This window comes from Sebastes umbrosus, chromosome 2 (assembly GCF_015220745.1).
Source record: "Sebastes umbrosus isolate fSebUmb1 chromosome 2, fSebUmb1.pri, whole genome shotgun sequence".
Taxonomy (NCBI): Eukaryota; Metazoa; Chordata; class Actinopteri; order Perciformes; family Sebastidae; genus Sebastes; species Sebastes umbrosus.
The window spans coordinates 24075256-24099961 of record NC_051270.1 but is presented as its reverse complement, the minus strand read 5'-3'; the positions used below and the strand labels follow the sequence as shown (position 1 = coordinate 24099961).

General features: G+C 39.1%; 1 protein-coding gene across 1 annotated transcript; it reads left to right on the top strand.

Moving 5' to 3' along the window:
- LOC119504200 (haptoglobin) lies at positions 1-7625 on the top strand. Its single transcript, XM_037796254.1, has 4 exons — positions 1-119; positions 521-603; positions 4816-5096; positions 6911-7625. Exons 1-4 carry the CDS (start codon positions 97-99, stop codon positions 7463-7465), a joined length of 942 nt encoding a protein of 313 aa, XP_037652182.1. The 5' UTR covers positions 1-96; the 3' UTR covers positions 7466-7625.
- Positions 7626-24706: the final 17081 nt, after the last annotated feature.

The window sequence follows — 24706 nt, the reverse complement described above, 5'->3', positions numbered from 1 at the left end:
TACGCTCAGTCTCTGAGCAGATATAAATACTCCCCGCTCCAAAATGCCCCACACACTGCCCTCGAGAAGGAAAGATTATAACCATCACTGCAGAAGATGAATATTATCAACAACATGTGGTGAGTTAAAATATTCTTTTGTCATTTTTAAATCTCTCTAAATACACCTGACTATACATCTCTATTCCCCAGTACCAAATGTTATATATACAGTATATGTTATATACTTAGGATAAAAAATATCTAGCCGAGCCTTATCAATACTTACTAAAAGGTTATTATCTGTAAGTGTAAACATAATTTTTCTATGAAAGGTCTGATTTTAATAGCTTTTAAAAAGCTATATAACTTGGTTTTCTAATAACTATCCAGAGATTGTTTCTGAGCTGTTGTAAATCAAATGCTTAATTATCTAACTCTGTAATTGAACACCTGTTTTCTTTATAATTTGTCATTCTTGATCATTAAATGGGCAATGATGAGACATTTAATGTTTGTTTATCGTGTGAATCTGTTTGAAGGTTTTCTCTGACTGTGCTCCTCCTGGCTGCCTTGGCCTGTCTGGCAGATGTGACCGAAGAAAGGGTGAAACGCTCTGTGTCAGGTAACAGACTAACAAACACAAACATATGTTATACATACTGATGAACATGGTGTCTTCATTCAAAACCAAGTTCTAGTTTTTACATCAGTATTCCATATTTATGATAAAAATATATAAAAGAATATTTGTTTGGCTGGTATTTGACCAACAACAAAGAAAGAATGACTAGTACAAGTCTACAGCCATGTTAGCAGCTGAAGATGTACTTAAGCACAGTGCTGCTTTGAGTTGAATGCTAATGTCGGCATGCTGACGTGCTCGCAATGACAATTTTAACGTGCTGATGTTTAGCAGGTATAATGTTTCACATTTTCACCATCTTATTTAAACATAAACTAACATTTGCTGATTAGCACTAATCACAAAGTACAGCGTTATGTTGTTATATAAACTTTATTTAGCACCTTTTCAAAAAATAGTCACAAAATAAAAGTAAATAAAGGAATAAAAAAGTAAATAAAAGTGAGATGAAATGAGATAAAGTAATTAAAAACAACTACAACTAGGGATGTCAATCGATTAAAATATATAATCGTGATTAATCGCATGATTGTCCATGATTAATCATGATTAATTTCAAATTAATCACACATTTTTTATCTGCTCAAAATGTAACTTAAGGGGATATTTGTCAAGTATTTAATACTCTTATCAGTGGACAAATATGCTGCTTTGTGCAAATGTATGTATATATTTATTATTGTGAATCAATTAACAACACAAAACAATGACAAATATTGTCCAGAAACCCTCACAGGTACTGCATTTAGCATAAGAAATATGCTCAAATCATAACATGGCAAACTCAAACCCAACAGGCAACAACAGCTGTCAGTGTGTCAGTGTGCTGACTTGACTATGACTTGCTCCAAACTGCATGTGATTATCATAAAGTGGGCATGTCTGTAAAGGGGAGACTCGTGGGTACCCATAGAACCCATTTTCATTCACATATCTGGAGGTCAGAGGTCAAGGGACCCTTTTGAATATGGCCATGCCAGTTTTTCCTAGTCAAGGTTGGTACCAATGGATCTAGGTTTTCTAGTTTCATATGATACCAGTAGCATCACCCAAGCTTTAAAACCGGGCCCGCTACAATGTCTGAAAAATTGATTACGTTAATGCATTAAAGAAATGAGTGCCGTTAAAACGAATTTGGGTTATCGCGTTAACTTTGACAGCACTAACTACAACACATTCATACATCAATTAAGAGAAAGCCATAAGATAAATATCAGATTTAAAAAGTTTTATGAGATCTTAAAAGTGGATCAGTCAGGGAGTTCCACAGCTATAAACCAAAGTGGACAAATTGAAAATTTGACCTGATGATGGTGTTGGATGAAAAGTGAATATCACAGCAACCCGTCCGATAATAGTGAACACATTTAACTCAATACCATCAACATCATGGCGTTGCTAGTATAGTCAGGGGACCATCAAGTCTCTTGGACACGTTGTCCAGGAACCATGAATGTCTGTCAAAAATGTTTACACCAATCAAACCAGTAGAAGTCAAGATTTTTCATTGGATAAGTGAAAACTTTGACCTGCTGGTGGCGCCAGAGGAAAAGTCAGGAGAACGTTAAAGTGAGTCAGATTCATCGTCTGGAATCCATGGATACCTGTACCAGATATCTGTGCCTATAATTGTTTAGATATTTCAGTCTAGACCAAAGTGGTGGACTGACTGACAGACCAGTATTGCCGTGGCAAAGTGGCTACGATTTGGTCTTTCACCTGGTAACTCAATTAATAGCGTAATCTGAGGTTAAACAGGTTATTGTGGCATTTACAAAAACACATCCTCCCAAGTATAAGACAGTTAAGCTGGGAACATACTGTATATGGAGTCAGAATATATATTAACCCCACATGTGTCCATGATGATTCAGAGATCCAAACAGCAGCCTTTGACTTCAGAACACATTCAAGTGAGCCAAAGTGACCACAGGCTCTGTTTTACACTAATAGCTCCTCGACAGCTGCTGTTCAGATAGATAACTCCTGATGAAATGACACGGGCTTTCCTGCGGGATCTGAGAGCTGGGCTGCTACTGCTCATTTCAGATATTGTCTTATAAAGCTACAGAATCTGACAGGGAAATCGCCTGCTTCCCTGCTTGTCTTCAAAACAGCCCTTAAAAAATAACAATAAACCCAGCGGTCAGAGACGAGTGAGAGACGTAAATAAACTGACTGGAGGCATGTTGAGAAATCTTTTGTTGATAAAAGGGAGCTTATTTTCAGTAAAAAGATGAAAGTAATGAGAGACAGAAAACAGTAATAACAGCACTATTTCATATTCATGCAGTCTTTCATCAAACTACTTAGTCATTCAGTCATTTAGTTGAACTTGTAAGCCATTGTTTGTTGATTAAACAAGACACCAGAAATCATTCTTAGTAAATAAACCCTGGGAGGATGTGGAATTACAACATGATGGATTAATGATCATGAACGGCGCAGAATGGAGCCATCTTTGTACTACAGTAGCCATGTTGCCGTCACTCTGACGAGAAGACCACTTGAATCAGTTTTCATGATCATCTCACCACGCAAAGGGGCTCGTGGATCAAAAGACAGAGAGAGAACGGATTATCTTCTTTGCTCCTTGATGAATAAATTAGAGGCCACTGTTTCTGGAGGAAACCCTCAGAGCATCGCATGAAGACGACAAAGCTCCGCTTAACAGCAGATCTCTGGCAGTGATAACAATATCTTTTTTATGCAGTGCATGCACTACAACGTGATAGCCCTGGTGTCACGGAGATCATATTTTATTAAATATGTTTAAGACCTACAAGAGGGAAAACGGGTTAGAACAAAAATGCTGTCAACAGTGCTTAACACACAAAGATAAAGTAATCAAACTGGTGAAGCGTTCTTAATATCTGAGCTCAAAACTTGGAAAGGAATAGTTAAGTTTTATTTATTCAGGAGGTCTCATTGAGATTTGAGAAAAATGATATATATATATTTCAGAGGAAAACAAGATGAGTCATTCACACAAAAGAATTATACAAACTAATTACAACAATCACAAATAGTATTTTTTAAATCCAAGAAATAAGCTTTTAAAGTTATAGGAACATCAAATCTTTGTGCTTTTGTGAAATGCATACAACATTTCTTTTTAGAGTCTAGAACGAGCTCTTAATTAGTAATAGACGCCATCAAAGAGAGTAGACTGTGACCTGGAGTATGTCTGGGTTGAGATGGAGTCAGTGGCATACAAGATGGTAGTAAATAGAAGGAGTCCTAATATCAATCCTTGTGGGACACCCTAAAAATCATTTGGGGACTTGATTTTAAACCATCAACAACAGTCAGAATTCTGGCAGAAAGATAAGATTTGAACCAGCTGTGAGCAGAAAATCTAAACCCACAGAAAGCATCGTATTTAACAAAACGTGATCAATATAGTGCTGTCAAAGTTAACGCGATAATAACGCCTTAACGCAAATTTTCCTTAACGCCACTAATTTCTTTAACATGTTGATGCAACTTGCGTTAACACTTAAGGCTAAATAATGCTCTAAACTTACGCTAAATTGTGGCAAGGAAAAACTGGCATAGCCATTTTTTAAAGGGGTCCCATGACCTCTGACCTCAAGATATGTGAATAAAAATGGGTTCCACGAGTCTCCCCTTCACAGACATGCCCACTTCATGATAATCACAGTCAACACACTGACACACTGACAGCCGTTGTTGCCTGTTGGGCTTCAGTTTGCCATGTTATGATTTGAGCATATTTTTTTAATGTTAAATTCAGTACCTGTGAGGGTTTCTGGACAATATTTGTCATTATTTTGTGTTGTTATTTGATTTCCAACAATAAATATATACATACATTTGCATAAAGCAAGCATATTTTCCCACTCCCATGTTGATGAGTATTAAAAACTTGACAAATTTCCCTTTAAGGTGCATTTTGAAGAGATAAAAAATGTGATTAATTTGCAATTAATTGCGATTAACTATGGACAATCATGCGATTAATTTGTAATTAAATACTTTAATTGATAGACAGCCATAGATCAATGACATTAAAAGCCTTGTTGTGTTGACATAACCAAATATTTACATTGTAGGTCATAAGAGAACAATATCTGTGAATATAAAATGAGTAAAGAAAACAGAAAATCCTAAAGTATATAGATATAGTATATAAATTATAAATAAATAAATCCTGTATTTCTTTCCCAGCCTCTGGGTTAGCATCACTTCGTTCCAGACGGATGGTTGGGGGGACCCTGGCTCCTCATGTCCCCTGGCAGGCCTTGGTCTACATCTCTGACAATGTGCTGGACGGAGGCTCTGGAGGCGGTGCTCTCATCTCCGAGCGCTGGATTTTGACGGCTGGCAGGAACGTGTTTGTCAACAAGAGTCAACCGGCAGGGAAAAAGGGAATAGTCATTCCTAAAGTGTACCTGGGAATCACTGAACGAGCACAAGCTAATCCCTCCAAAGAGGTTGCTGTAGATAAGGTGAGCAAGAAAAACATTGGATCTGAAATGCAAACCTTTACTTTTTGCCACACAGTAAATGTATTTGTTCAGACACACTCCGAATGAACTCTTGGCCACTGTCATCATCGTCTCATCACTTTTTTTACATCTTTTTTTTCTGTGAATAAAACACCATACTTTATTTTTCAAACATATGTAGCTTATAGGAAATATGAAGTTGATTAAAATAATCTATTTAACAATAATATGTAACACCAAAAAAAGAGAGAGAGAAATACAAAGTGAGCCTGTTTGTTCTGTTTTTATGTCCGCACCATTATAGCAAATAGAGAGAAAATTGATGTCTTGTGCATCACAGCTTCATTACTCATTTCCATTCTCCACATAATATTTTTCTTTCCATTTGATGTAATGAAGCAATCATGACAACATGGCTTACTTGATTTTCTTTTCTTTTTTTTTCATTTTATGCAAGTGTTACACCACTACAATGTTTAAGAAGGATTATTACACAGCTGTGTTGAATACTTTATTCTGATTGGTCAATCACGGCGGTCTACGGTTTGTAATTTCTTTAAAACAGACCGCTGCTATGGGCGCAGCTCTGATGTCAGTTTTGGCGGACCGTTTTTGTGTCAAAATATTGATTTCTTAAGTAAGTAGCCGTGTAATAAGTGGGATAATGTACAACTAGAGGGTCGTTGTTGTGAAAGAATCCCCTTCAGGACGATGAGAGACCGCAGCATCGCCCTGTCCGGGATTCTTTCACAACAATGACCGGCTCGCTGTACATTATCCCTTACTTGTTTGTTTTAACAACTATATTAAAAAAGATATATATAAATGAGCAACAATATACAACGTGTGGCTGGGTGACATGTTCCTTACCTCGTTACCATGAACTTGGCCACTGTAGTTTGTTTTGAGATGAGCCAACATACGACATACACGGTCCTGATGCCGGCCATACTCACTAATGCACCAAATGAGTATTAATCTGTGGCTGAAAATAGACCCAGACAAAATACACTATTGAATCCTGTGTGAGTTATGTTTTCTAAAAACTGTAGTACCCTTTTAGGAAACTACTGAGCCTCTTTATGAGTGGAAGTATATATTCTAGACCAGATTTATGTCTTCAGTGGAAACTAGTTGGCTTGGATATTTGCTAGGATATTTGGAAAAGTATTCGGAGACAAACTAACACATTGTTGTTTTTTGTCTTTGGCGAGTGTAACAAACATATAGAATATCACCAGACTTATCTAAAAACATAAAATAACCAAGCGTGGAGGTAAAAATAATTTATCTGGACAACTATCTACACACCTAGCGGCCAGTAAAGGGCCAGTGTGTAGGATTTAGGGGGATTTATTAGCAGAAATGGAATATAGTGTTCATAACTATGTTTTCATTAGTTTATAATCACCTGGAAAAAGGAATCGTTGTGTTTCGTGACCTTAGAATGAGCCCTTCATATCTACATAGGGAGTTAGTCCTCTTCATGGAGTCTGCCATATTGCTCCGCCATGTTTCTACAGTAGCCCAGAGCGGACAAACCAAACACTGGAGAGCCTTTCGCATTTTTACGTTACTTGAAAGCCACCGTAGTTCTCTAACACGCTTGAAATGGGAAGAGTGAGCAGAGGGGTATACAACCACACCACTAGATGCCACTAAATCCTACATTGGACCTTTAATGTGGTATTTCATGTAATATTAAGAAGGATTTTTTAATTGCTGTGCTACTGCATTACGGTTGAATGAAAATGAAAGACCAAACACTCAATCAGACTTCCTCCCTCTTGTATTTTACCTTTCCCTGTCGGCAGGTTTTTCTCCATCCACACTTCCAGAACCGATCTGAGTGGGACAACGACCTGGCTCTGCTCAAACTGGAGGTGCCTGTGGTTATCACCGATAAAGTGACCCCCATCCCCCTGCCAGAGAGATGCCAGGACACTATGGGAGGGACAGGGGTCATCACAGGCTGGGGCTGGGGGATCCTCCTCACCTCTAGTAAATCACTCAAACACCTCGTACTCCCTCTGGCCAACCACTCTGTCTGTAAGGCCGAATATGAACGTACCCCGTTCACACCAGCTGTAGACGACAACATGTTCTGCACCGGACCCACCAAGTATGATGAAAATGTTTGTTTCGGTGATGCCGGAGGCGCTCTGGCTGTCACAGATGCTGAAACGGGGGACATCTACGCTGCAGGGATCCTTTCCTTTGACAAGTCCTGCGGGAGCCACAAGTACGGCGTCTACATGAAGATTTGCTCATATTTGCCCTGGATCCACAGTGTCATCAGAGGAGATACAGACAAGTCGCCTGCTCTGCGCGCTGATGCAATGTCTAAGATGTACTTATGGCAGCAGTAGAGCTTCAAGCTCTGTTCTTTTAGTTTTGTAGTGAAATCATTCTAATGTCCTGAGTCAGTGAGTTTTATTAAATGCTTGTAATGTAACCACTGCTGTGCTTTATCACATAAATGTTGTGATCAGTACTATAAATATATATAATAAAGATATATAAATCCAATATTTGAAATTCTTTTTCGTTTGCATATCAAAATTTAGTGCATAGAAGTGAGATGTCGGGTTGGTGGTTGGATGGATCAACAAAATGTTGTACTTTGACACACTGCAGGTTGCTTCCCGTTATCTACTGATATGGCTGTGATCTTTACATAACATTCACCAAATACTTTGACATTTAATTTGGAGGATTGTTGATTTAAAAGTCACCTGCTGTGTCTTCATGTCTCGTTTCACTGTTACACAGTTAACTTTGAAAAAAAGAGCTTGAGGGCTTCAAAGGTTGAGACGACATTTCATCATGTGCAGCATGAAAGCAAACAACGACGATGGAATAAAAGTGAATGACACAACTCTGAATCTGAGGTTTTCAAGTGTTGCCCGCAGGTGTTTCCTTTTTTCCCACCAGTAGCAGTGGGACTTGAAAGATATTTTTGTCCGGCAGATGTGTCCACTCTGCCACAGATCATGAACTGCTTCAACAACAAATGCTTTTCTCCTCACCAGAAAAGTGAGGTGACGACAGCTGCCTGTCCGGCCAATAAAATACAGGAGGGAAAGATACGAAGGAAGGAAAAATCAGAGTGCAAGGCCGAGACGACTGGTTAAATTCCTCTGGGTCTTTTTCAGTGTAATGTGAGGATATACAGACGTAGGCAAAATTGTTGGTACTCTTCCGTTAAAGAAAGAAAAACCCACAATGGTCACTGAAATAACTTGAAACTGAGAAAAGTAATAATAAATACAAATTTATTGAAAATTAACTAATGAAAATGAGACATTGCTTTTGAATTTTGGTTCAACAGAATCATTTTAAAAAACAAACTAATGAAACTGGCCTGGACAAAAATGATGGTACTCTTAACTTAATATTTAGTTGCACAACCTTTTGAGGCAATCACTGCAAACAAGTGATTTCTGTAACTCTCAATGAGACTTCTGCACCTGTCGACAGGTATGTTGGCCCACTCCTCGTGAACAAACTGCTCCAGCTGTCTCAGGTTTGAAGGGTGCCTTCTCCAGACAGCATGTTTCAGCTCCTTCCACAGATGTTCAATAGGATTTAGATCAGGGCTCATAGAAGGCCACTTCATAACAGTCCAATGTTTAGTTCTTAGCCATTCTTGGGTGTTTTTAGCTGTGTTTTGGGTCATTATCCTGTTTGAGGACCCATGACCTGCAACTGAGACCAAGCTTTCTGACACTGGGCAGCACATTTCGCTCCAGAATGCCTTGATAGTCTTGAGATTTCATTGCACCCTGCACAGATTCAAGACACCCTGTGCCAGATGCAACAAAGCAGCCCCATAACATAACCGAGCCTCCTCCATGTTTCACATTAGGTACAGTGTTCTTTTCTTTGGATGCTTCATCTCTTCGTCTGTGAACATAGAGCTGATGTGACTTGCCAAAAAGCTCCAGTTTTGTCTCATCTGTCCAAAGGACATTCTCCCAGAAGCTTTGTGGCTTGTCAATATGCATTTTGGCAAATTCCAGTCTTGCTTTTTTATGATTTGGTGTCCTCCTGGGTCGTCTTCCATTAAGTCCACTTTGGCTCAAACAGTGACGGATGGTGCGATCGGACACTGATGTACCTTGACCTTGGAGTTCACCTCTAATCTCTTTGGAAGTTGTTCTGGGCTCTTTGGTTACCATTCGTATTATCCGTCTCTTCGATTTGTCATCAATTTTCCTCCTGCGGCCACGTCCAGGGAGGTAGGCTACAGTCCCATGGACCTTAAACTTCTGAATAATATGTGCAGCTGTAGTCACAGGAACATCAGGCTGCTTGGAGATGGTCTTATAGCCTTTACCTTTAACATGAAGGTCTATAATGTTCTTTCTGATCTCCTGAGACAACTCTCTCCTTAGCTTTCTGTGGTCCATGTTCAGTGTGGTACACACCATGATACCAAACAGCACAGTGACTACTTTTCACCCTTTAAATAGGCAGACTGACTGATTACAAGTTTGAAGATACCTGTGATGCTATTTACAGGACACACCTTAGTTTAATATGTCCCTATGGTCAAATTATTTTACATCTTTTCTAGGGGTACCATCATTTTTGTCCAGGCCAGTTTCATCAGTTTGTTTTTTAAAATTATTCTGTTGAACCACAATTCAAAAGCAACAGCTGATTTTCATTAGTTAATTTTCAGTAAATTTTTATTTATTATTACTTTTGTCAGTTTCAAGTTATTTCAGTGACCATTGTGGGGTTTTCTTTCTTTAACGGAAGAGTACCAACAATTTTGCCTACGTCTGTACAAGCTCGGGTTGAACAGATGGGAGTGAAGAGGCTGATATTCTTCATTGCTGTTGTCTTAAATATGTGTGTCATTTGACATAGCTATGAGGATTTAACAGATAGCTTCCACAAAGAAAACCACTGCTGACTTAAACCAATAAATCTGTTGCAAAATGTAACATCTTGATTTCCTGCGGGACATCAGATTAGTCTCTCTTCCTTCACTTCTAACCAGCTGCTGTTGACTTCACATGGTGCTGAACAGTGACCCCCACATAAGGTGATTTTCTTTAATCACTTGATCTTTCCGAGGACAGTTGCATATATACTATAAATTACATGTGAGCCACAGATTTGTTTTTCACAGAAAACATAGATGCATAATTTAATTAGGAAGCACTTCATAGTGATGGCACAAACACCTATAAAACTCATCTGGTAGACATTTTGATAAATGGTGTAACAAAGTGCATGAAAGACGCATGGTTTTTACACATGCAGAGCAACTTGTATGTGTTCATCATTCAAATGTAAAGCAGCTGTAAACTGGCAAAAAATAGGTTGAGCCTCCAGGAAGAGCTATTTGAGTTATAATGATTACTGTAAAGCAAAGTTAGACCTAAGCCTTATATGTTGTGATACTGGTGCTAGTGTATTGATAACACATCAAAAGAAAATTCATATATTTACACATTGATAATTTGTTCTAACCAGGCGGCTACCTCCAGGTCTGAGAAGTGAAGCCAATGCTGAAGTGCCTTAAACTTTAATTCTTTCTAATAGCCAGCAGGGGGCGACTCCTCTGGCTGCAAAAAGAAGTCTGAATGTATAGAAGTCTATGAGAAAATGAGACTACTTCTCACTTGATTTAGTGCTTTTATACCTGCCTAAAGGTAGTTTAGTCAAGATTTTTTTTGTGTGTGTGAACTCATTTCGCCATGTCACACACACCAATGCTAATAGAGATGGGACCATAGACTGTATGTAAAAAGTGGACGTAGTCAATCTGACGCCACACATTGGTTTATGGACTAGCTAGGGTGGAGCGAAGAACAACAGAACGCTGAATAAGACATTTTTAGGCAACCACAAGGTTATAATTAACTTTCATGAACTGAAAACACACTGTGAAAGGGTTAAAGTTGTAAGACAAAATCACAGAGAACTCCCAGACTGGACAACACTGTGGTAGAGACCTGTCAATCACAAGGTAGTCACACCCTAAAGCATACCCTGCTTTATGGTCTATTTTACTCTAATGGGACCATTATTTACTAAATAAACATCATGCTGTATTGAAGAAGACTTGAAACTATAATTGAGACCATAAACTCATGTTTACAATGTTTACTGAGGTAATAAATCAAGTGAGAAGTAGGGTCATTTTCTCATAGACTTTTATACAATCAGACTTCTTTTTGCAACCAGAGGAGTCGCCCCCTGCTGGCTATTAGAAAGAATGCAAGTTTCACTTTTCAGACCCAGAGGTAGCCCACTGACTCACAGCCATCTTTCACCAGAGGTTGGCAAACCCTAACCACGCACCAAACCTGTAGATTAAAGCATCTGATTGGAGGAATTGGTCAGAACGGTTCAAATTCTTACTTGAGGCACTGGGAGGCTCAGTTAAGAACATAAACTTACCTTTTGTCCAAGCGGAGCATCTGGTACACATCATCAGTCCATCATGAGCCAGTGCATACATGAGTATGTCTGTGTTTACAGCCAGTGACGTCATATTGGCAGCGAAAGATATTTTTAGACAAACTTCAGCTGCTAAGTGAAGATTTTTGGCATTTTTAGGTAAAACAAAAATGGAGCTGTTGAAGGAAGTACTTTTAGCAGGTCTGCAGCTGGGTGCAGGAGGTTCTCCTCTATGGCTTCTAAAATATTAATACCCCTGTCAAGGGCCATTACTCTCTACCAGTCTCAGAGTGTACTCTCCCTGGCTCCATCACTCCTGCAGAGCACTGACGGAGGTCGAAACATGGACAGTCTCCTCCTGCAGTTTAAACCAGACTTAGCATGGATGATGAATATTGTGTTAGCATGTTGTATGTGCACACAGATGCATTTTTATTTATGAAAGACTGTGTTCTAAAACCAAAATTGAGTCTGCTTTTCTCAGTTAATAAGTGAGACAAAAAAATATATAATCAAGTTCTCTTCGAGGTAACCTGTCACACACCCAAGACACTCCTAAGACTGTCACAAAATGTACATGTAACTTGTTGAGTCGGTGCTAACGATTATATCAATATAGGCGTCAGTGATTTGTTTTATTGTATTAAATCAATTACATGTACACAATGCACAATATAGTAATCATAACTATGTTTTCTTTAGTGTATAACCACCTGAAAATAAGAATCATGTTTCCGTTAGCTCAGAATGAGTCCTTTATATCTACACAGGGAGTAGGTCCTCTTCACAGAGTACGCTGTGTTTCATTCTCAGCCCAGAACGGACAACCAGACACTGGCTCTTTAGAGAGCCTTTTCTGTGTTACCTGAAGGCCACTGTAGTTCTCTGACATGCTTGGAAATGGAAGGGTATTCAGTTGGTTGCAATATGCAACAGAACAGAATGCTCCGCGATTCCCATTCTCTATGGGGCGCGAGTACGACAGACCAACAAGCCAATCATCATCAAGGAGCCGTGCACATGCGGCACCGCAGCCGCAAGAAGCAATGCAACGGGCCTTTAGTCTTACAGATGTGCTGTTTATTTGAGCTGTACATGGATGAAGCGTTCTGATAAAATTATCAAGTTCCAGTCTTGCACAAGTTAATTGGTTGATGCAACTCAACTCCTGTCTAGAAATGGAGATGAAAAAAAAGACATAAACGTATAACTCATCCATACAAGTATGAAAGAAACAGCTACGCGAACGTCCACCATGCATGTTTGTCTACATGCAGACAGGAGAAGCGCGTTTCAACCTTTAAGGGCCTTTCACACAGAACAGGACAACGGCACCACTGCGGTCTGAAACCCATTATTTCCAATGGCTTTTGCAGCGTCACAACAGCTTTTTGCTGCATCAAACGGAGTGTGGGCGCAGTGCTACGTGCCGCTCGCCGAGCGTTGAACTTTGGGAACCCAGCAGCTAGTGCAGCTCAACCGCGTTCCGTGTGGAAGGCCCTTTAGGATCGAAATGTAGGTTAGTGATGCTGATATTGTGCGCCCTTGGAGATGTTCAGAAACTGACAGTTTGTGGGGTTACGGTCCACAGATTTAGGAAATCTAAAAAGAGCCAAAGAGCTGGTGAAATTCTGTTCAGTCACAGGTAGTAATCCAGATGGTGTTTTATCAACCCATATGTGTTGAAAAAATGTATATTAACTTTGTAAAGACTTCTGTACTTAAAGTATTTGTGCGTTTTACAAGTGGAGCATCCCAAGTGTTGGTTGATTTAATCCTGGTTCTGTAAACAGCAGTGCAAAATTGTTTTTGAAAAACAAACTATATAATCGGTTTGATGATGATGATGATGATGATTATTAGTGTTAGTATTAGTATGTATCATTGTAGCCATTTTTAGATATGAAAAGATAACATGGAGCAAGTGTACTCTGTTATGATTGATTAAATGTGGCGCTCTCTGATCATTCATCCCGGCACGTACAGTTATTGCCGATTGCGTCTCACATTAAACAGAAACTCAGCATTGAGACGAATGTACTGCTGATACCGACCATCTGTAGATTCAATCATCAAACACAAGAAATTAATGGTATTTTCTAAGCCTGTCTGCTGTTTTACGGATGATGTGTACTCAGCTGCCAGGCTATGTACTCTGTCCTCATGTGTAACTGGGAAACTGAAGCTTTCTGAGCTTCATCACCCACCGTCATATTTACTGAACTCACCACACACACACACACACCACGCTTTTCACAAGGCAATAATACAACAGATGAACTGTATCACCTGGTGGATCATTTTCCACTGCTTGCCAAAACAGGATTTATTCTGTCTTTTATTAGTCATAGATAAGCTTTATTCATGCTTGCTTGCTTGGTCATGAATGATACTTCCCTTCAAATATTAAACTGATATCATCAGGTCACAGACAGAAGAATCAAGCGTCAAAACAGTCCCAAGCTCAAAATATCAGGCCGTCCTGTCTGAGCCACTGTAGTGCTGATTTCTCTCTCATTCTGGCGTTTATTCACAATCATCCATCTTTTTAATCCGGATGCTTAAAGGAAGTTGACATAGCAAAATAGGGGCGGCTGTGGCTCAGATTGCTCCCGAAGGCTGTGCCATCGGTGTGTGAATGAGTTTTTAGATTAGATCCTGATAGGCAGCTTTGCACCTTGCATGGCAGCCTCTGCCATCAGTGTATGAATGTGTGTGTGAACGGGTGAATGTTGACATGTAGTGTAAAGCACTTTGAGTGGTTGGAAGACTAGAAAAGCGCTATATAAATGCAAGTACATTTACCATTTACCATTTCACTCATGTCTTTTTTATCCACCATTTTCATAAGAATCCTGTTCAGGATCAGCTCTGTCACTTGTGTTGATTAGAGGAGTGCATGACTATGCATGACTTTGCTAGTGGAACATTTTCTGATAATTGTAACGTTTGCTGCCAGAGAGCCTATGAAAGTTTGTTTGTCACCTGTTTAACCACGTAATTTAGCCTGATAGAATGAATGGACATTTTGCTACCACATCTTAGTTACTTTCCAGCGCTGAAAGAAGGCAACATCAGACCAAATAACAAGGTACATGTACTCATTATCTGCACTTAAGTACAATTTTTGAGTTAAGTTTGGATGTTATGCTACTTTATACATCTACGCCTCTTACTTCACTACATTTACAAGCAGCAGTAGTCCTCCTACAATTAATATAAATTAAGCCTGTTTACAGAGAACAGCAGTCAGTGTTTAGAATACATGGGCAAATACAATTTGCTGATTAAATTAGTAATAATATGCAATAAGGGGCTGTGATAGTTCCCATCAAGTCCGTTATTGAGGGCACTATCATTGTCATGCACCTAACATGATGAACTGAGCTCTCTTAGAGAGGATCATGAACATGTTGTAATTGTTGTAATTGGGTTTATTGGTTTATTGGCCTTTGATTAAAAAACAGCAGCAACAAAAACTTACTAAAAAAAAAACAGTATCCTAATACACACAGTCCACCTGTAGTTTGTGCCAGCACTGTTTTTGTAAGTGTAGATTTGATTTGACCTCCTGTAAATGCTGAATATGCAAAATGCATTTTATTTGGATTGAAAATACTTTGAGATGTTTAAAGAGAAAAAAAAATGAATTGTGGAACCCACATTTTTGTGGCTGCGTCCATTTTTGTTAGTTTCAGGTGCAATATTTTCAATGTTTGATTTTGAAGTAATCAAAAAGTAGTCAGATTATATTACTTTTTCATAATCCAATGGAGTACATTACTAACGACAAACATTGCCATGTAATTTGTATTCAGTAACTGACTACATTTCAAAGTAATCTGACCCTACCCTGACTATCGTTAGATGTCCAGATGCCAGATGTCAATTTGTTGGGAATATCACCCTTGGTGCCACCCATACAGGCTGTCGTTGGCTCAGTTGTTTCTCCAACCAAAAACAGCAACACTTCACCTTTTTGAGTTGATTCACAAAATTAGAGATGCTTACTGCAATTCATAGTTCTGGAAGTAGTTGATACTTAAATGCATAGCGTATAATTTGCCCAACTTCCCATTTTAAAAACATAAATTCACAAGTCTGAAAGTAGGATGTCCATCTCAGTGTGTGAGTGTAGCTTGTTCAATGGCTCCTAGAGAGATGTGTTGTTGTACTGCTGTGGTAACAGGAAATTTCCTGTTTTACCACAGAGGCACGGGCTGTTACAGCTGTAATGGAAAAAAGAAATAAAGAGCAAGTACACATGATTCAAGGTTATGTGTGTCCCTTGGAAACAACAAAAACATCTATAAAAAGAAAAAAGGAACGCTTAGGTTTCAGTGAAATGTGAACAAAACCAGATTGGGTTGTTTTTCATGCAAATGATTGAATGACTTTTTTCTCTCACGTTCTGTTAGCCACATTTGTGGTTTCCTGCAGTCCTCTCTAAATGTGGAGCACCATGTTCTTCTCATTCTGTTACGTAGCGGTTTGGTGCCTAACATGGGGGAAGGCAACATGGGGAAGGCTGATGGAGCTGACAGGGATTAAATGACATGCAAAAGCCACGACTGTTGCATCTTCTCTTGTCCAGGGCACAATCGCCTGCCATGACTACTTCAGATCTCTGGACCAAGCCGGAAAAAGTAAAATGTTTGTATTGTTGATGTTCCACACAGTTTTACTAAAGCTGGCCCTCAAAGGTATCTCAAATGCTGTGGGCAGCTGTCATATCTCCTGAACACTTTGTGCTACTGCGACCACATTTGGTGGACATGTGTAGATATGATCTGGTCTGAGTGACCATGACAAATTTGGTACCATTTGGCCAATAATTGGTGTTGAAGTTGCATCATTTAAATATAAAGGAAGGAATGTCTGTATGTACAGTATGTATGTATGTATGTATGTATGTATGTATGTATGTATGTATGTATGACTGCCCTTGGCTTATCTCGAGAACCGTTCATCCAATCAACTTCACACTTGGCGGGTACAAGCAGCAAATCCACCGTCCACAACAATGCTTCAAGAAGTACTTCTGAACAAACAATCGGCCCGTTCCGGATGGGCACACGCTCCAAACGGGCACACGCTCCAAACGGGCACACGCTCCAAACGGGCTCTTTACTAGTTACAGTTAATACTGGGAGGAAGAAATAATAAATAAATAAATATTGTCATGGTGTTCTTATTCAATAGGACAATGCAAACAGTTGCAATATTTAAGTAGCAGTTTCATAGTTTCCCCAGATAAAAAGGCTCCATAATTCATATAATTCATATACTGTTTGCATTTAAGAAGCAACATAAGCAGTGTGTTCAGCTTCCCTATAAATAAAGTGATAGATGCTGTTCCTTAATCAAGAAGTTCTGCTCTGTAATTTTTTTTTCCCCGTGCAAAGCTTTTATGAAGACGTTTGCAGGATGAGAATATAGTATATTATATCATTTCTGTGCTGTCATGGTGATTCTGGTATCAAAAATGGATGTAATAGATGTTTACAGTGTCCCCATTCCTCTCCAACAGCATCTTCTCATGAGTTGTCATGCTACTATACCATAGCAAAATAGAAAAGGTCAGCCCGCTTTCAACAGCAGCTCGGTTGATATGTACCCCTCCTTCTTCTCCACCAACACCAACGACTTAAAGATTCAGACAGGTGGACTCCCTGTACTGTGCAGGAGCTTCACTCTGAATTAGTATATAAAGTGTTAGCCAGTTTAGGGACCGCAATCACCCTTAGATTTTGTTGACAATAAAAATTTTATTTTAGGGTGAAACCTGACACATACTGTAGATTTATAGTCAAATGATTTTAGTATATATATATACAGTATATATATGTGTATATATATATATATATATATATATATATATATATATACTATATCTTTAATAGATCTTTCTCCTTCTTTCAGTCTTTCAGCACAGGTCAAGATATCCTGATTTGATTTGAGTATCTTTCTAGATAGTTTAAGAGTCTGTAGTCTCCAAGCCCAAATTACCCAAATGATGAGTAATTTTCCCAGATATAAACAAAGCTCCCTTCAGAGCCACACAGCTTGTTTTCACAGTCTGAGTAGTACACCTCGTGATGAGTAAACTGACCTTTTATGTGTAAAACTGGAGCACCTTTAACACCCTTTTGAAACTGTATAAAGGTTGATGCATCCAGACAAGTCTAGAGGCCTTGGAAACACAGTGGGTCTTTCCTAAATGCCTTCACCCTGCCAGAGAGATGCATGCTGGATAAACAAGGCCACCTGGTGGCCAGAGAAGAGTCATATCATGTCACTTCTTTATACATTATCAAACCTCCAGGTACTTTCTCATTCATGTCATTCACAATCAACAACTCTGTGATATACTGTAGTTAAACAGAAAATCACAGCCATTGAATATGAGAAGATGCTTAAGCTGGAGAGCAGAAGTAGAGACAGTCCAGTGTTGGTTAGTAGTTAAGCTAGGATTTCTTATCATTGTCAAACCAGTAATTAAGGAGGAAATGTTATAAATGTGTTATGAATTCAAAAGTAGGCCTACATGGTTGAAACAGTTCAAATAAAAAGGTTATGGGTTATAAAAAATGCAACAAGGCTTCTCCCTGACTCCTATTAATGTGCAATGTTGCACATTAGTTTGGTAGTAGGCTACTTTTATTTTTTATCATGTTAATGGTTCATTATGTTTCCAGCTCAGATCAGATTATTATGTTTCTGACACATTATGAAAAGGACCCCGCAGAGAAATGGAACGTTTTTTGTTTGTTTTTTTACCTTTCGCTCGATCCAGTCTGTTTGTTATTTTGTGTCTCGTTCTGAAATCTTGCGTTGCATCCACATTGTCGAAATCATCTAAATATTCAGCCATGACATTGAAAATCTTTTAGATAACACTAAGCTACGCTTTCTGTAGTCCAACACAACAAACTCTGACAACACCGGCACTCCTCTCTCCAACTCACACTCATGTTTCCACTGTTGTCTTCCGGCAACAAGTCACATGACAGAATAAAAACAGACCGTATCCAGCAAAAGGTAAAGAAAAACATAACTTTCTCTGTAGGGTCCTTTCCATAATGTTGTCACAAACTTATAATAACAATCTGAGCCCGTCAATGGCAAAAACAAGCACTTTTAGTGGACGTGCATTGACGGTGCGGAATTGCCCCGAGCGTTTACATTGCAGCTTGTTTAGGGGCTGCCGGTTACAGCGTTGTTCCTCAATACTGGACTGGACTTTACTGTGTTTTGCTGTCATTTACTGTCAAGCTTGTTTCTCTCCTCTTTCATCTTTCTCTCTCGTCTGATCTGTGTTTCACAGAGGGTGGAGCTTTGCACACCTAGCTAAGAGATGGCATTGACACACTTTGAATCTTGGGTCTTGTTGCTCTCGCCACCATTATTAGCTGCTCTGTTTCAACAATGTTGGGCTGAAAATACGTGCATGTAGGCTGAAAAACAACCGTGTACAGCGAGCCGGTCATTGTTGTGAAATAAACCCCGACAGGGCGATGCGACAGGGTTCTTGCATTGCCCTGAGCAACGATTATTACACGGCTACTTACTTATAAAATCAATAATCTGACACAAAAACGGTCCGCCAGAGTCCAACATCAGAACTGCATCCATAGCAACGGTCGAGGGCGGACTAAAAAGATGACTATATATTGAGCTCATTAGCAAATTGAAAAAACACTTTTGGACAATACTCGGGTCATTTTCTCTACGCCGATAATGACGTCATTGTGCCAGATCAACGTCGGCTACTAGACCATCCATAATAAATACTGACATGTATTTTTGCGAGTGATAAATACATATGTAAGCTATTTTGTTGAGTTGTCTCTGCTAAATGCTCTGAGTCAATTTGAGTTCCACTTGGTAAGCACCGATACAGCGTATATGTCTAGGGCTTTTATTGTGAAAGGTGTGAACGGCCATTGTCAATGTGGGGGCAATACGCACATTTTCCCAAATTAATAAATGCAAAGTATTTTGAGGCCGTTAGTGTTGTGATGCACTGCTCTGCTCACATTAAATACATTATTTGCGTGCCACAACTTTGTCTCTGGATTTGTCTAAATCGTGCTGCTCTCTTTCCTCTCGTCCATCTGCCCTTTTTCCTGCAGCACAATGCATGATGATATATAGTGCTTGGTTTCTGACCATCATTATACACTACTAATCACTATGAATTGTGGGATACTTTGAGTCCACTATATGGGGTATAATCATTTTCACTATACACTCGGACAGCACTACAAAATGGCAAACTCACTATACAGTCAATTATATAGTCCACTATAGTGAGTGATTTCTGACACAGCCCATATCTTCTTTTTTATTCTGTGCATTCTTCTTCCTTGTCAAACCCGGGCAACTACAGTCATTTAACTTTCAATCTTGTAATCTTCAATCCCGGCCGATGCTGACTCAAGTGACATCCCTTGAGGCAATTTATCAGATTTCAAACAGCTCCCTCTGGAGCCACAAAAGGCTTTAAACAATTCCTTACTCCCCAACTCTGTAAACAGACTTTGTGTGTGAAATCGTTGGAGTTCCCCTTTGTCTCTATTGAACTGTATTTGGCAACACGTCCTCTACAGTCTGAACCCATATGTCCATAAAAACTGCTTGAAACAGTTTTTCTACTAAGGGAATACTACTATAGCAACATGACTGCTTCCATGAAAATAGCACGAAGACTCAATTAAAGGGCGGGTCCATTATTATTTTATTTGGGGTTTTTTTTATGTCATTCTGTAGGTTCACAGGGGTCTTGAGTCTTGTTGCTCTCGCCACCATTATTAGCTGCTCTGTTTCAACAATGTTGGGCTGAAAATACGTGCATGTAGGCTGAAAAACAACCGTGGCGTTGTTCTCTCGGGAGATGCAGTGACTTAAACCAAGTAAGAGCTGTGAGTAAGGAAACGCAACTAACTAACTAAAGTCAGCTAGCAGCAATCCTAATTCAAAATGCCATAGGCAGCTGCTATGTGAAGTTACCCTTTAACAAAACTCACAATGTGTGGGCTAAATAACAGTTGTTATTATACGGCTTTGTTGACTGCTCGATTGTGATTGGTCAATCAAGGCGTTCTACGGTCTGTTATTTCTTTATAGCAGACCGTTGCTATGGATGCAGTTCTGATGTTGGACTCTGACGGACCGTTTTTGTGTCAAATTATTGATTTTTTAAGTAAGTAGCCGTGTAATAATCGTTGCTCAGGGCAATGCAAGAACCCTGTCGCATTGGCCTGTGGGGGTTCATTTCACAACAATGACCGGCTCGCTGTACATGATCCCTTACGCAACAGTCTTTTGACATGATAATAATAATAATCATTTTTATGCCTCCGTGCTGGCGACAGCCGGGACCCGATTATATACTGTATATATGGTTGTCCGTCCGTCCGTCCATTCCCCCCATTCTTGTGAACACGATATCTTGCCTAGAGTGAATTTCTTCAAATTTGGCTCAAACTTCCATTCGGACTCAAGAATGAACTGATTAAATTTTGGTGGTCAAAGGTCAAGGTCACTGTGACCTCACAACCATAACTCAAGAATCCATATGCTAATTGTAACAATTTAACACAAATGTCTATAAAGATACAATGATGAAATGATGACATTTTGGCATGATGTAAACTGCAACTTGACTGGTTGGCAGAGGCGATAATTCTAGTTTAAAAAAAGCCAAATTTGAATAAAGTCTGTGGTTTTGAGCCCTTGTGATCCGAGGCATAGCAATGACATCAGCTTCACCCTTCAACCTCCTTCCCCTCAGCAGAGTCGTCTGGAGCCAGATATATAGAGAAGTGTGAAGTAGCTTTTCACATGTGTGAGCTGAAATGTGTGAGCGTGTGTGTACAGCAAAGAGCGTGAATGCTACAATTGTGTGTGTGTACGTGTGACCATGCATGGACTTTATTAGCAGCTGATACAACAGCACATCGGAGCCCTTGTCAACTCGATTACTCAGTAAACGTCTAACAACAATCAAACAGATCAGTGACAGAAGGTGAAAGAAGAGTCAAACCACTTTTATAAAAAGAGGGAGCCGTCTATCATTGAAAATAGAAAAAAAAAATATGTATCCCCAAAATGTATTTTCAATAAGATACAATTATTTCACAGACAAAGGCAGACAGTCTTCACACAACTTTCTTCACCTCCAGTGGGATTTCTAAACATATGAATCTAATTTACAGATGTATATCTCCAGCCGGCCTCTTACTAATAATCTACAGGCAGGAACAATGATTCTTTCATGAAACAGGCAACATTATAGACAATAGTATATTATATATTGTACAATATAGTTTGATTGTCTTTTCTTTCCAATTAGGCCGGCTGACTTTAAATGTACAGATGTGACACACACCAGTCAGTACTCAAATCCTTCCACACAAACATGAAGTACAGACACACAGATGTAACATTCAATAAGCTCATTACAGTAAGTAAATACACCAGGCTAGAGCTGCTGCTAGATTAACTAGATTATTCAAATCATCTGCACACAGCTGAATCAACCCCGTCAGGAGATAAAAAGGTATACGACACACATTTTTAAAACTGTAGACTTGTTTTGAAAAGAGACAAAAAAGCACTTCAAGCATCTTTAAAACAACTTTCACCACTTCTCAACAAATAATGAAGTAGTTTTTCTTACCTATCAGGCAGCACCCAGTTTAAATTTTAGTTAAAATCAACATGTTTTCTTTTAATTTGTCAGCATTACATATTTGTTGTGTACAAAACAGCTTAACTATGACAAGAAAATATTCTTATTTACCTGTTATCTGACCATACATAAGGTTTTGGTTTTATTTCTCCAGGTTTTTATATCCATCTCTGAGATTTTTGCCGCTACTCCAATACAGTGGAGGTGAATTGAATTTCATTTGTGATGCTCAAAGCACTGAAATTTGACATTTGAAAAAATTCAACAGCAACATTACTTTCTAGAAACGGTATCCCTGTTATGCCGGATAATCCACAGAACACTCTGTCAACATTTTGCATATGGACCAATCATGTTTCTACTATAATAGGGTGGCAACATAAATCTTAGAGGCAAATATCTAGACAAAAAACCTGGACAAACATCAATGGACTCACGATGGATAGTTTTAAAAAAAACAGATAAAAATTAATTCAGCAGAACCATGGCGGTGTCCAAAATCATTCACTCATTCACTACTCCCTACTCATTATCGAGGGAGGACTAAAAAGATGACTATCAGCAAATTGAAAAAACACTTTTGGACAATACTCGGGTAATTTTCTCTACGCCCTTAATTACATCATTGTGCCAGAACAACGTCGGCTGGTAGATCATCCATAATAAGTACTGACATGTATTTTTGCGAGTGATAAATACATATGGAAGCTATTTTGTTGAGTTGTCTGTGTGCGAAATGCCCTGACTCAATTTAAGTTCCACTTGGTAAGCACCGATTCAGCGTATATGTCTAGGGCTTTTATTGTGAAAGGTGAGAACGGCCATTGTCAATGTGGGGGCAATACGCACATTTTCCCAAATTAACAAATGCAAAGTACTTTGTGGCCGTCTGTGTTGTGATGCGCTGCTCTGCTCACATTAAATACATTATTTTCGCTCCACAACTGGATAAGTCTCAATCGTGCTGCTCTCTTTCCTCTCGTCCATCTGCCCTTTTTCCTTCAGCACAATGCATGATGGTATATAGTGCTTGGTTTGTGACCATCATTATACAAGTGACATCACTTGAGGCAATTTATCAGATTTCAAACAGCTCCCTCTGGAGCCACACAAGGCTTTAAACAATTTCGTACTCCCCAACTCTGTAAACAGACTTTGTATGTGAAATCGGTGGAGTTCCCCTTTGTCTCTATTGAACTGTATTTGGCAACACGTCCTCTACAGTCTGAATCCATAAAAGTCCATAAAAACTGCTTGAAACAGTTTTTCCACTAAGGGAATACTACTATAGCAACATGACCGCTTCCATGAAAATAGCACGAAGACTCAGTTAAAGGGCGGGTCCATTATTATTATATTTTGAGGTTTTTATGTCATTCTGTAGCTTCACAGGGGTGTTCCTAATGTATAATCTGAACATTAAAATGTTGGTCAAAGTATGTACAGTATGTTTGATGTCAAAATGCTATTTTCCCAAGCCCTTTCTAACAACTTTTTCCCATGTGACCTGACATAGGACCTGATGGTGCAATATGTACATTGTATATACATCCTTCTAGTCAGTGTATTAACATTTCATACAGTAACTTAGATGGCGGTCGAAACGCTCTCAGTTTGGAGAAGCAGACAGGAGTACCGGCACGGAAGCTAAGCAATGTGCTGCTTTGTGGACGACACCTTAGATTGGATCCAAAAGTCTAACAATAACATAAACAAACTAATCAATGGATACAGCGGTAGACCAACAACTCCTGTGTTCTACGAGTTAAAATTACTGTTTTTGTGAATGGAGTCTGGGCTGATAGCTTTGAAGACCGCGATAGATCAGCTTCAGTTCCCCGTCGGCTGTCTGAAGGCGAGGTAAAGCCACTTTACCTCGCCTTCAGGCCTTTCCGACTGGGAACTGAAGCTGTTATATTGCTCTCTTCAAAGCCACCAGACTAACGCAGAACACGAGAGTATAGATACAACCCCACAAAAAAAATATGAACCAACCATTTCAGTTATTTCCAAACTTACTGTAGCACGGCTAACTTTGACTCAGCTAGTGCTAGTGTTCACATTATTCCTAATCTTATTGATTAGCTTTGATTAGCTTACTTACTGACTGGTAACCTACACTACTTGCTTTTTGCTAACGGCTGAGTGGGCGTCCATTTAAAAAAAAAAAAAAAATGGAACAGAACTCAGATGAACCCGACCTTTAACCTGTGGTCCTCAAAGGTCAACTAATTACATTGTCTTGGTCACAACAGTGGGAGCATTTCCTCTATTGTATTTCCTCTTTCACTTCATGTCATAAATATAAATGACATTTTCAACTAGACAGTGAATCGTTTTCCTTCCTACATTAAATGTATTGACCAAGCAGAATTTTATATAAACACAACGCATCACACTTGAACATGCCAAAAAAGTGGTGCAAGGACTATATTTTTCGAAAAACTAAAATTCCAGCAGATGATATACAGAGGATATACATGTATGCTGTTAG

What these genes read in the sequence shown, in the direction of transcription:
- LOC119504200 (XM_037796254.1), top strand. Translation starts at nt 97, where the DNA reads ATGAATATTATCAACAACATGTG. An exon ending in AATATTATCAACAACATGTG is followed by an intron (nt 120 to 520) that starts GTGAGTTAAAAT and finishes ATCTGTTTGAAG; the next exon opens with GTTTTCTCTGACTGTGCTCC. An exon ending in GGTGAAACGCTCTGTGTCAG is followed by an intron (nt 604 to 4,815) that starts GTAACAGACTAA and finishes TTTCTTTCCCAG; the next exon opens with CCTCTGGGTTAGCATCACTT.